At 31.7% G+C, this 14037-nt stretch overlaps 1 protein-coding gene across 6 annotated transcripts in view; it reads left to right on the top strand.

Annotated features, from left to right (window-relative positions):
* LOC140063598 (RNA-binding motif, single-stranded-interacting protein 3-like) overlaps positions 1-14037 on the top strand; it is a 199200-nt gene that overhangs the window by 132617 nt on the left and 52546 nt on the right. Inside the window, exon 1 of one of the 6 annotated variants that reach the window (XM_072110009.1) lies at positions 4196-4810. The exons of 4 other annotated variants lie outside the window; for them this stretch is intronic. In XM_072110009.1, the coding sequence (XP_071966110.1) occupies positions 4793-4810 (18 nt within the window). In that variant the 5' untranslated portion in view covers positions 4196-4792. Of the gene's footprint in view, positions 1-4195; positions 4811-7145; positions 7292-14037 lie in introns of those variants that run through there. One more of the 6 variants, XM_072110007.1, reaches the window with a different exon arrangement.

Raw genomic sequence — 14037 nt, 5'->3', positions numbered from 1 at the left:
ATTATATATACCTTTATACAGGTGAGTATTTAAGTATTCGGCTACATTTTGTAACAAGTTATTTGTTTAAGAGATGGGTTATTCTATTTTATATATTCTTTTAATTTTAATTTGTAATTATTGGTGGCCTTGTAGATAATTTTGAATCTTTGAAGGACTCACAAAAGTTGGAAAAGCTCTGGAAGAAATCCGTAAAAGCAGCAGCTGATATAAACTAATATTTTTTAAATAATTATACTATAATGATCATGATACATGATGTATGGCTTTGGCTACTGTAAGCTCAACTCAGTATCTATATTCACAAATGAGATTAAAAAAGAAATGAGATATGATATTACATTATGATCATGATGTAATATAATGCATAGCTTAACATAGCATTTACATACTAGTAACTTAGAAAGCGCACATAATGTTAATTTATAAACATGTCTGAAAATGTATATAATAATATTCTTTGAGATAAAGTTGGGACACATTAGGAAGGGTATAGGAAGGGAGAGAACTATAGGGAGTTTCACACAAATGTGAACCATTTTATTGATACAACCTATTTTATTTCCATTGAGCAGAGTGAATCTAACTGGTGGTTCTAAACTCTACCATCTAAATTCATATTTATGGTGAAGTAGGCTACAACACTGAACCATGAGAAAAACTAATGCCCATCTTTCAACAGACAGGGACAGTCTTAGAAAATTAGACAGTTTTTGAAAAACACAAAAATAAGTTTTTTCACCTGACTTTGTGCCAATATCAGGGTTTCCCAATATAGAAATCAAGTGTGGCAAGTTAAGTGAAATACCAAATTATGGATATACAATATAATACAAGATGTATTAAACTAATCTACTAAATACAAAAATGCCTGCTTCAGGAGAGCACTGAATATGGTATAGAAAACCATTAAAACTCATTTATTTACTACTAATAAAAATAGTGATTTAAATCATTAAGCAGTGTGACCTGTCATTTGGTTGGACGATTGTCGGTCACATGATAAAAAAAGTGCCTTATACGTTCCACATAGCGCAGTGTATTCCGATTTGTATCGGAAGACCCAGTATTTTTGCTGAAAAGTTACGGTTCCATTGTTTTACTTTTACTTATTTTGTACATCTTTAACCTTTTAAAGACAAAAAAGTATTGCAATAGGCCCATATAATATTTTAGTTTTAATTTAAAAAAACGTTGTGACCTTAAATTTATAGATCAATTTGTAAAGAAGTTTCTTTAACATTTGTAAAATACATCAATTATATATATTGTTTGAAGGTTTGCATCAATTATACTTTGAATAATTATTAGTGAAACATCTATTTTATGTACCCCATGGTACCAAGGTTTATTCGTAAATTTAATAATTTGTGAACTAAATTGTGAACATAATTTGTATCTTTTTGCTGTATTATACACCTATACTACAGTACAACTATGCTTGAACACTGCCCTCTTTTAAATTTTAATACAGTGATATTAATAACTAGGAGTTATGTGTTTTTACAAGAATATTAATACAATATTGTACGATTATATATGTATGTATAAAAAGCCCAACATCTTGTGTATAATCTTTTGTATTTTGTGATTATTTTCTTTCATTAAGACTTAAATCACGGTTTATGAATCTAGTGCTATCTCTGAGGATCAATCCATCCCTGTTTTGTGTATCATGCTGACCTAAGAATTTTGTAATTTTGTTATCTCCCAGGATGAAATTATTTTGATTTTAAAAAGGAATATTTAGTAACACTTTTTTTTCCAAATGTCAATAATTTATCAAAACATGATTCATATATACTGTATGTATGTATTTTTAGCAAGATTATGGTCATTGTAATTTTGTGGAAAGAATTGGACTTTTTAATGATATCTTATAGTTTATACCTTAATAAAAGTAGATTGTAATCAATTAGAGTCAATAACATTTCAACTTGGCATTTCCCTAGAGTTGAAATTCTATGACCTCTGAGTCAAATAATATGTAACACAAGATGGATGATGGAATTAAAGTTTTCTAGAGTAGTGTTTGCAAACTCAGGCATCACAGTTATGATCAATTGACTTCTTATGTTGAATTTTTAGCCTGACTGATAATCCTACATTGCTTCAGGTACAGTTTTGTGTGTTGTGCATTGTGCAAAACTAGCCAAGTAGGAATACTCAATGAAATAATCGTGTATGCTTTTAACAAAGTCAAATGTGATGTGAAAATTGGGATTCAATAGTCTTATTCTCCGCGTAATTTTAATCTCTTTTGACTTGAGATTTGTTTTGCACTACTAAATTTATTTTACTTTTAATAGATCATTGTCCAGTGAACTAGAATATTGAGAATGGATAAGGAAATTTAGTTGTAAATCAAGCAAACTTCATATTTTGAAGTTTATAAATGATTGTACACCATTGCTGTACAGTATACAGAATATAAAACAAACAGAGGTTAAGAAAACCTCCTTGGCGGAAATAAAAACAAGTCAGCTTGGTCAACTTTTTTGTAACTTTCAACTAAGTACCGGTATGCATTCTTACGTCTGCATCTAATGTTAATTGTAATCCATTACAGATCATGGACCTGCAGGGTTTAAAGGCCAGGTACGGGCAAAACAATTCTATTGATCATTCATTCCAATAAATATCGATCTATAGTTTCCCCTATGTTTCATAATTTTTGGGATTTTATTTGTTACACAATCTTGTTGAAAATAAGCACTTTATTATCAGTGGGGGGATAGTTCAAATTACACAGTAAAATATCTATTCTTTTGTACACAAATTAAAAAACTATGAAAAATAAACGGTGTGGTAAAAAATGTTATCAGATGACTAAATATAGGTATAACTTGAGTTTTACGTTTCTAGTATTTTTATTCAATTTCAGAGTTTTATTTTCATGCTATAGCAAAAATTATTCACCGTATATCCACCTTCTTTTTTCACCTTCTAGGAAGTCACCAGACATGTTATTAGACTAGGTTAAACTACCTAACTACTGAAAAAAAGTCTTCCTGCAGAATTTTACTATTTTAAGGGAAATTCATGTTTTTTCATCTTTATTTCTATTACAAATATTTAATTTATGTACAATTATCCAAATATTATATTTAAAATTCATGCCTGTACCTGAGCTTTAAGCTTATTCCCCCTTGGATGCAACACAATCAGTGAGTTGACCAATCACAATTGACAGTTCAGGATGATCCTTTGCATTGTGATTGGTCAAATTACCTGCGGCACACTTATGTTCTTGTGTAGCTTCCAAGTGGAAACTAAGAATTGTCAATGCTTGCTTCCAACAATTACTTGTGTGTTCAAATGACTAAGACTATTGTAGCAAGCATCACTCACCACCTTTACTGCAATTGATAGAAGATGGTAGTAAATCTGTATTTGATTTTTTTCCAAATCTAAAAATGAAGTAATACTTTCCAAAAATGTGTCATTACACAACAGAGAACAAAGTTGCTGCCTTATATATATATATATTTTTAAAAAAATTTTTGTTTGAATATGTCATTTTAATGTCAGACAATAGTTATTTACTGTGACAAACAATTATCTGGAAAAAAAAAGTCAACTGGAAGCCCATTGTATGATCTTGGCCTATAGGTCCATGGTCAGATAATGGGTTTTGTTTTGTCTGAAATTATTATTTTTGCTGGGTTTTTTCTACAAAAGACTAACTTTAATTAAACTACAAAATGGCCTTTTCAATAAAGTTTGATTGTATTAATTTTTTATGACATCACATCATATAAAAAAATTATATTATTGGTTAATGTCTTTTAAAATGTAGTATCGCTAATAACGCTACTTTTTGTGTTGATAGTTTGCCATTCTCAATTCTGTTCCAAATATGCAAATTCCTTGACTGGATGGGTTTGTTGGAATGAGTTTGCATACTAATTAATTTATTAATTTCATCAGATAAATAAAATGAATTATTGATAGATGGCTAAGGGAATTCATAGTTGAATAGTCTGAAAATCCTCACAGAAGAGCAGTTTACAAATTTGTGGAGTTATTTGGTTCCACTGCAGTACGTTTAAATTATCCACCAGGTTTTGGGTTTCTCAAAATTTCACAAATTTTAATGCAAAAGATAGGACACCAAATTAAGTTGAGCACTTAATTTCACTACTTTTAGGCTCACTGTATCTTTTCTGAAATGCTTAATTTGGTGTTGATTTCAATTTTTTCTACATGCAGTCAGAATTCAGAATAATAATGTCCTGTTGATATTTACTGTACTACCAATATCTTAGTCCATTGAATCTTGCAATATGTTGTGTCGTCAGCAAAGCGCAGGTTGCCCATATTTCTCCCCAATTCTCAAAGTAGTAGATGACAAGTTTCTTGCTTGCCATTATTTACAATGTCTATAATTTTCATCAAGTTATATTAGCATAATGATGTCCATGAGAGGACATTTGATGTGAGCTACTAAGGTAGTAATCATTAACCATAAAAAATACATTTAAGATAAGGAATGACCTGCTTTAATGTAATATATAATATGCATTGTTTTCACAAAACGTCAAAAAATTGCAGGAGAAGTGTCTAAACTAATCTAAAGCTACAGATGAGTTAACTGCTTGAAAACATTTTACAGTCCACTGGTTCAAAGGTGGAGTTACACCCAGTTCTTTTCATTTAGCTTTTCTACCTGTATTACCTAAACATAAACTCCATGTCAGTAACTCCACCAAGCTTGATTGATTTCAACAAGGTGTCACATACCCAATACTACTGGTTTTTATATGTAGTTTGAGTTTAAGATTAATTGTCCATGTTTCATGTTTCACAGGTAGGTGCATATTCTCACTTCCTTATACAGTACAATTTTAAAACCTAAATGATTGTGCATGTTGATTTATATAACAATTTATTGAGATATTATGGTTAATTAGGGCTTACATAATTTAATAGCAAACAAATTAAATTATTTAATAAATTGCTTGTATCTCTGCAGACAACTTTCTTGAAATGTTAGTGGTCTGGTTTAATTGATTTGATGTTTTAATAAAATTATTATACTTTTAAACTGGTCAACAATGTGAAACTTATAAAATTCTCATTTTTTATCTAAAGTTTATGTAATGAATTTACAGTAGGCACTCTAATCATCAAGACCTCTAAACAAGTATGGTAAGTGGGTAGCTCATTCGTTAAAGTATGCTATCTGCTACATTGTCTTCATACATTTATTTTAGAATAAGTCTATCGTCAATAAAACCTATTGGTTACCTCAATGTTAAAGCAAAAGCTTGTCCTACTTTTGTTGATCACACTTCTTATATTTATATTTAAATAAATACTGACATACAAGAGTATTGCTTGAAATGTGGAAATAAAATAGATGCTGAAAATAAAATTCAGATTAGTTGCTGTTCTGATCCACCCAGATGTACAATGCAACCCCAAATTACCATGTGAACTGATGTCAATAGTAGGGCAAACACAGTGTGTTTGAATATCATGTCACACACCCACTTACCCACCCAAAACCTACTCTTTTATCTTATTTTATTTGAGTATTCTCAAAGTCAGTTTAGAAATGAAATAATTTAAATATTCTAATTCTATGAACCGAAATGAACTTAAATTAATTGTCATAGCTTTTGATTGGTTGTGTCTAGGTCAATGTCTCCAGCCTTAAACCTAACATTTCATATTATGAAATTTACTATTATAATTATATTATCCTTATATAGAAATAAACCTGCTCTGCTATTGGGTGACATATTTAATCTTTAATTCATGATCATTTTTCTCATGAGTATTTCAACACCAAACACATATTCTCTATCTATCGTCTTACTCTAGTTAAATAAATTTGCATAAATAAAAGGTGACAATAGCAAAAATAGAGTCATTTTTATAGTTCGAAAAAGAGCATTTAATTTTTAGTTTTATTTTGCAATTCAACACCCAGGAAGATGTTTACTAGATGTGGTAGGTAAACATGCCATCAAAAATTGAAATATGACATAAATATGATAATATTAAATGAAACAAGACAAGAATTTGTTGGATTTACTGTTTTTTTACAGTACCGTATTACAAAATGTAAATTTATTTATATTTAAAAAGATGTCATATCTATACTACAAGGAAGAATGTAGCACAATAACAATTTTATTATCAGTTTTTGAAATTTACAAAAAGTACTTTAAACTTTGCATACCTATATTACAGTATAATCTACGGAATGCCAAACTATTTGAACAGCACTCCTAATATTGTGATATTTTATTTGTATTGTCATACAAATATTCCATTGGAAACCACCCAGCAAGTTACCGTATATTTTGGTGTATAAGTCGCACCTGTGTATAAGACGCACCCCCTAAATGAGAGTAAAATATCGGTATTTTTTATATCGTCGATGTATAAGACGCACCTTATCCATCAAAACAATTTTTTTTTAAATTGTAATCAATATTATTGTAATAATATATTTTGTTATATTTTGTCCTTTATTTAGGTTTTTTCTTACCTAGGCTCGGCCTCGCCCAGCCTCAACAAGTTCTTTCTAACTTGTTATTCAAGAGTTTCGCACCCGCAACATCGAGTGCATGACCGTGTGTGTAACACGTACGTCGTACGTGTGGGCTAGCCTCGCTCGATCATTTCGAAAGGGCGCACGTTTTCACGGACAATCGTATTTGATTAGTATCTATGTTTCCGAGAAGTGTGTACGCTAGGTCCATGCTATAATTACCTGGAGAATATACTAGTCTAATACCGTACACCATGTGGCCGCCAAGTAGGGCTTGCGCTGGGGGTACGGTAATCGTGCGTATAACTATAAATAAATACTAGCCTAGGCTATTCCAATCGTAAACGTTTACAAATGAAATTTTATCGGAGCGCCTACAACAGCTCCATAATGAACAAATCTTTTCATCATATTTAGTATAACATCATCTAAAATGCCTTGAAAACTAGGCAGAAGCAGGTTGCCGTTGTGTTAGTATACTGTAGCTAGTTTAGCCTACTCAGGCCTAGCAAACGAGGTGACGATATGTACAATCTGTGTGGTGAGGCATTTATGTTCGGTGTATAAGACGCACCCTTAATTTAGAGGTCAATTTTGCGTGTCAAAAGTGCGACTTATACACCGAAATATACGGTAGCTCCTTTTTGTTGCAGAAATATAGATCTTTTTAAGCTGCTGGTATGTTGAAACTCTCTTTTTAAATAGATTTGGTTCTATAAAAAAATGTTTATTATGAAAGTATTAACAACTAGAGTAAACAATTTTACAAAAGGAAATGTGAAAAGTGTATGTGTAATAAGTAACCTTGTTTTAATAGCAATTATACTGCAATGCAAGTTAATATACATCATAGCTAGACTATGAGTTTTTATAACATGTAGGCCGTAGTGGCACAACACTGCTAAAAAAGCCCAACATAACCCAACACCTTTGCCTACAAGATATTCTACTCACATAATTGTTTCCTCGATTTATTTGTAACTTAATCACCCATTAGGTAAAATAGGCCTAACACTTTTGTATGTATTATTCTTGGAACGATAACATGCACTACCCTTGACAACCCTATGTTTTTATCATTTTCATGAAACTATGGTATAGTCCATTTTGGAAGGAGGGGGTGGGGAAGGAGGGGATGGGGAAGCTAAAATGTCCGACCAACTAAAAGGTAATAAAAGAGACAACCACATTTATAAAGACATTTCTAAAAAAATAAAGCAGGAGTACGGAATAGACTTGTCTCCAAAGCAAGTAAATTCAAAGCTGAAGAGCCTGCGAAAGCAGTAAAAGATTGTAAAAGACAATAACTCGGGGAGGGAACGAATTACTTGTCCCCATTACGATGTTTTCTGTGCTCTCACAACATCTCTATCACTAGGGCCAGGCTGTTGAAAGTGAGACGTAAAACTTCCTTTATTGCGACTTTTAATTATTGACCAAATAAATGAATGGCAATTTGGGTAAAAAGGATGAAATTTAACACGACCACCCAAGAAGTATTGTTAGCAGAAATGGGGTACTAAAAAATACGGTATAAAAAATACCGTATTTTATACCGTATTTTTATACCGTATTTTGAGCAGTTGCAGCAGAAACAGGCCCAAAGACCTTTTGACATTCCATTCTCTCGCAAATATACAACATTTTTTTAAACTCAATTCTATATTTTGTTAATTTAAGTTCGTTTGGCTAAATTATTTGTATGTATATGTGTCATTCCATGGAGCTTCCATGGTCATCAAAGCCAAATCAACCAGTGGCTCCTGGTTCATCATATCTGATTTAGCTAAAAATTGAACCACATGTACCTTGATAATTTCCATTAGTTATAAAATTATTATTTTTTTGCAAAATCAATTTTTTTTACCATTTGATCTTTGATAGTATTTCACTTGCATATTGTAGCCTGCAATATAGGCTATCCTAAACTGTAAATATACTAATTAATGACACCTTTACAAACAAGACACTAAAAATGCTTTCTGGTCAAATTTTTAGATTTGAAGCCATCATTATGACGGGGTGACCATGTCACCATGAACTTAAAATTTGTTGTGGGTAAAGAAATGCATAAAATCTATAAATGAGTGAAGTTTGATTATCTCAATTCCTATAATAAAATTGTTCAACAGAATTGTCCTATTTTATTGCATTATTGCTTAATGCTTAATACTGTGTAGTCAAAACATTTATTTAGATCCCTAAATTTACATGGTTCGTTGTTTGACGTCCATAGCAGAGGTGTTCACTAAATTATAGAACCACGAAAAAAGTAGCTGGAAATGTAAAATTTAGGGCAGCTAAAAAATGTTTGGGATTTCAGTATATGGAGTTGTTAAAACCAGTACAGTATGATTTCATGTAGTGAAATAATCCAAGGCAGCAAATATATTGTGTTGTGCTCAGTGGCGTAACAGCTATGAGCACTCACTGGCTAAACCCAGGGGCCCCGGATCTTATGGGGCCCCTGAGCAGTGTCCAGAGGAAAAAACAGACATTAAAACATGTCGAAAAAAGCTAAAAACACCCAAAGGCCTCCAGCGTTGGAGGGCTTCCTAAGCCAGTGGCCTCATGCGTTACTCCACTGGCTGTGCTCTTAATGTTATTGACATTTTTTATTATTGATGAAATCTCATTAAAGACAACATAGTCATCATGCATGTGTTGAATTATGCATAAAGTTGATTATTACCTAGGGAAACAGTCACTTGATATTCATGATCTATGGACGAAAGGATTATACCCACAGGTATTCGTATTATCTTTGGAGCCTTACGAGAAAGCCATTTAGAATACTAATAGCATTCCAATTGGATTCTTTACCCTTGATTTAAACAATTTTATATTCATATGTAATTGATATTTCATTGTGATGGTTCTACTTTGATATGCATTTTGCATTCAAATATAACATTTTAAAAAACATGAACATAAAAAAGTAAAAACATGAATGGATAACAGTGTTTAAAAAGATATGAATTAAAAATTAATCAAAATCAAATTTGTGAATAAAATCAAATTATGATGAGGATTCAGTTTTGTATTTTTCAGGTAAAATTTTTTATTTTTAATAAATGTGAGTTAGCTTTATAACTCATTAAACTGTTGAATAGTAACTTACAGACAAATGAACCTTGATCCAGGCTAATTTAATACTTACCTTTTTATGATCATAATATATTTGATATGTGTATCATCATCAGAATTTGATTCTCATTTATTATTATTTGAGCAATAATTTACCTGCCGAAGGGAGATCAATAGATTAAGACAAAATATTTGTGACTTTGAGTATGTTCAGACTCACAGTGTTAAGGTAGCATAATGTAAGCAGCATACATATTTTTGTGTCTAAACTAGGCCAGATTAGCGTTAGGGAGCTGTTACGCCGCGCCAGTGGCCTAGCAGGAGAGGGTGGATTTAATAATGCTAATCCAGTGATGCATCAGTGATTTTAACCTTAACCAATGAAAAGACACGACCACGATTAGTAGGCCAACAGCATACCTGTACAGCGAGATAGCTAAACGTCAAACTATCAGGTTTTCAATTTTAAAGAAGTGTGTGTGTAAAGTTGTCATCACTGATATGATATTTTCATAAATTAAATACATTAATCAGATAATTGTCTGTGTAATAATTATGTTTGAAATTATTTTGAATTAGAATGCAATTCTGCCAAGTAGTAAGTTTTGAAGGTAACATTATATAAATAAAAATAACAAAAAACAACTTTACAATGTACAATGTTTGTCCTGAATGTATGCATGATCAGAGTGCAAGGCATTGGAATGTTGATCGTTGTGTCTGAACACCTTGACTTTTAACGCCACAGATTACCGTACGCCTTGCGTTAGATAACAAACCTTGAACATACCGTTAATGTTTTGTTACATCTTTAGGAAGTGATAAGAAAATGTACTATAATAATTGCTAATTATTCAAATGATATGAACTTATACTGTATTACATTCCCCATATGATAACACTGTTTGTCCTGATTCTTATATTTGTTCTGATTTGTTCTCATTAACCTTTATAATTATATTTTCGTAATTTTTGATAATGTTATAAACCATAAGTAGTATTTGATAGCCCTGCAGGCATCACTCCATGTGAGGAAACTAGTGTTTCAAGAAAAACAAGTTAATGTCACTCAAGGTAAAATAGAATTATAAGCATGTGATGAATGTGTTAGGATACATCAACATGTGTTAACATCTTACCATCTGTGACTAGCACTTGACTGGTACAGAATTGCCATTCTCTATTTCCTGTTGGTCTGAAGCATTGTTACAGCCGCCAATGAAAGAAAACAAATCCACCGGCTCTATAATAAAACCTTCAGCTAATTTAGCATGGTTGACATCTAATGTAAATAGCGCCACAACTAGGTATCAACAGCAAAATGTAGAAATATATTTTACAAAACCTTTGTCTAAATCTCATAAGCAACCACCTCCCCAAAGTTTTAACCACTTGTTTTGTTATGGAAAATAGAAATATTTTATGCCCCATTTCTGCTAGAGGTACTATCTTCGATAGTCGTGTTGAAATTCATCTTTTTTACCCAACCTACCTTTCGATCCAACAAAATGGGGACAAGTTATTTCTTCCATGCTCGAATTAGAATTTTTGCTAAATTATCTTTCTAAATCTGGCTGTGCTGTTTGTTACTTTTAATTTTCCCAAAATATTTGTTTCCCTAACAGATTATTTGCAAATGTTGTGATGTTGTTCCTTACTTTTGTTGATTTGTTGACAATAGGTTATCTATCCATGTGTAAAAAGCTTTAATATACAGTATTTTTATCGGAAGCAGAAAAGGGTACCCCAATACGGTATAAATTTATAAATACTGTATTTTATCCACAAATTATGGTTTACAAAATACGGTATATTTTTATGAACACCGTTTCCGCTGCCAAAAATAAACTGTATATTTATATATATAGGTATTCAAAAAATACTGTCTTAAATACGGCGTTTACTTGGCAGCGGAAACAGGTGCGGATTGCAATAAAGGTCTTAACCGCGGTCTTAGATTTAAGCCCAAGATGAAACCCTTAGCAACGATGGTCTTAGATTTAAGACCATTGCAATAATGATTTTTGGTATGTATGGATTGTAAAATATTACACTGCATATCCTACCGGTATAGGACTGTGAATAATGGATGTTGAAAGCAATTTTAAATAAGGAGATAAAGGAGAAATATAACTTCATATTCACAATTTTCTTATACCATACACCAAAATTGCATTTCTCACCTAGAGATTTGAAAGATATGAGTAACTGCCTTAGGCAACAACTTGAGTGCAGTTCACAAATATTGTCTAAATGCTTCTATCAGATTATGTGTCTTTATGTTTTTATGAATACAGAAAGTGTGAAATATAATAACTGCTTAATGATTATATCATTTTCTGATGTATAAATCTATGGATGCAATCAAACTTTATTATTGATGTACTTATACATGTTGTACTACAGTAATTAGTTTAAAAGTACACCTAGAGTAAAAGGTAACCCGTTAGGAACATTTATTTTAGTTGATTCAAGATTAAAACAGCTTTGTAGGTATCATTGATTAAAACTTAATTTGTATCTAGTATACAAGAAATTGAAGAAAATGGGATGTCTACTACTGCTGCAACCATCTAAAACTCTTAACCATTACATTTTCCTGTCTTTTTAGCTTTTATTTGGCAGTGTAATTTAAGCTATTCGACTTTGGTCCTGTTTCTGCTGAAAACAAATTATTTACACGCTATTATTCAGGTTTTTTTCTCCCAGTATAATTGCATTTGCAAAAGAACTAGCATAACGAATGTACAGTAGTCTGGCACAAGAACCTGTGATGATTTTGATTGTTAATTAACATGGTGACTGGCTCAATTGACCCTTTATTGCATCATCATCAAAAACCTCCCACGTTTAAATCAAATTATATATACAGTTTATTAGAAAAAGGCTTTCCCAAAACAGAATCCCTGTTTATATGATCTGAATGATATATTGGGGAGCTTTCCATTTGCGAGATGTTAATGGTAACAGAGAAGTTTTATCACTCTATTTCTACCCACAGTTTTATTATTAGTTATCCGCATTGAGCGGATAACTCCTTGTAACTGTCCTGTTACTTTTTTTTTTTCTTTCCTTCTCCCCCATTTTTGTGTCTCACGTATCTCAAAAACTTGTAAACATAACATGTTATAACTTTGTCAGCATGAGGGCATTCACGTGAAGTTGTGCACCTCCTATTTTTGAATTATGTCAGAGTTGCGCAACATGACTTACGCGCGATTTTATGAATTTCACATATTTAACATAGGTCAAAAACCAAATAACATTTTAAATTGAAACTTTGCAAAAGTTTAATTTATATCATGCGCTAACTTTTTGTTGAAAAAAAAATGCGTGTTTTACAAAAAGTTACGCGCGTACGCGCATTTAAAATTTCAAAATGCGCAAAATTAATTTCTAATCAACTTTCTACGCGTTTCATGTCATTTTGAGAATGTCAAAAATTCCCAGGCGCGCGCAAATTTTTACGCGCGCGGAGCACACGTACCGTTAAAAACAGATTTTTTCGCGTGATTTATGTTTTTTCAGCCTTTTCTAGTAATTTTACCAACTTTTAAACAATTTCGACTTCAAATTACGTCATACGGGCACGTCGAATTGGATAATTTATGTGCGTTTTTGATGAAAAAGTTCAAAAATTGGTCAAAATTTGTCAAAATTATACCTTTTTTTAAACAGTCGTAGTTTCTAAACTAAACGGTAAAAGTTATTTTTATTACGTAGTTTGGAAGATGATGAGTTGTAGATCATGTATCATGCATCAATACGGCTTACCGGACATTGTGACGTCATCGTATGGCCATGCGAATATAAAAAATAGAATTTTTGTATCTTTGATCATAGCTCATCACATTTAATAGAGCGCATCTCCAATTATCTGTTTTCCATTTTCACCCCGATTTTTATATTATCTAGGTCAATCAACTATCTTTCGCATGAGTTAAAATATTTTAATTTTTTTGACGTCATCATGTCTAAAAATGAAAATAACGTGGGTCACTTATTTTCATCTTTACAGTAAATTTCAATCTGTTATAGCTCGTCAGAATAAAACGTGATAATCATGATTAAAACGCTTTCTGGAAGCTATTGGATTGTAGATACGAATTCATGTAAACATTTTGCCAATCGGATGTTGTAACGTCATCATATGGCCAGTTGAATAAAAAAAGTCGTATTTTCATATTTTGCGTAATAGTTCATCACATTTAAAAGGGCGCGCATCTATATTTTACGTATTCAAATTTCTTCCACACGTTAATATGTTGTTGCTGAGATAATGTCCTTCCGAAATTGCTATCTTAGTGTTTCATTTTGATACCAAAGCCGTGTTAAAAATAAGTATAAACGGGGGGACCCGTAATTTCACCTATTCTACACTGTATGTAACATGTATACAGATTATACCGTTTGCACTGTATATACTATATGACACAAAATTGACA

Source organism: Antedon mediterranea, chromosome 1 (genome assembly GCF_964355755.1).
Source record: "Antedon mediterranea chromosome 1, ecAntMedi1.1, whole genome shotgun sequence".
Lineage (NCBI taxonomy): Eukaryota > Metazoa > Echinodermata > Crinoidea > Comatulida > Antedonidae > Antedon > Antedon mediterranea.
Note: the sequence above shows the minus strand (reverse complement) of the source record. Positions and strands in the feature narration are given on the sequence as shown.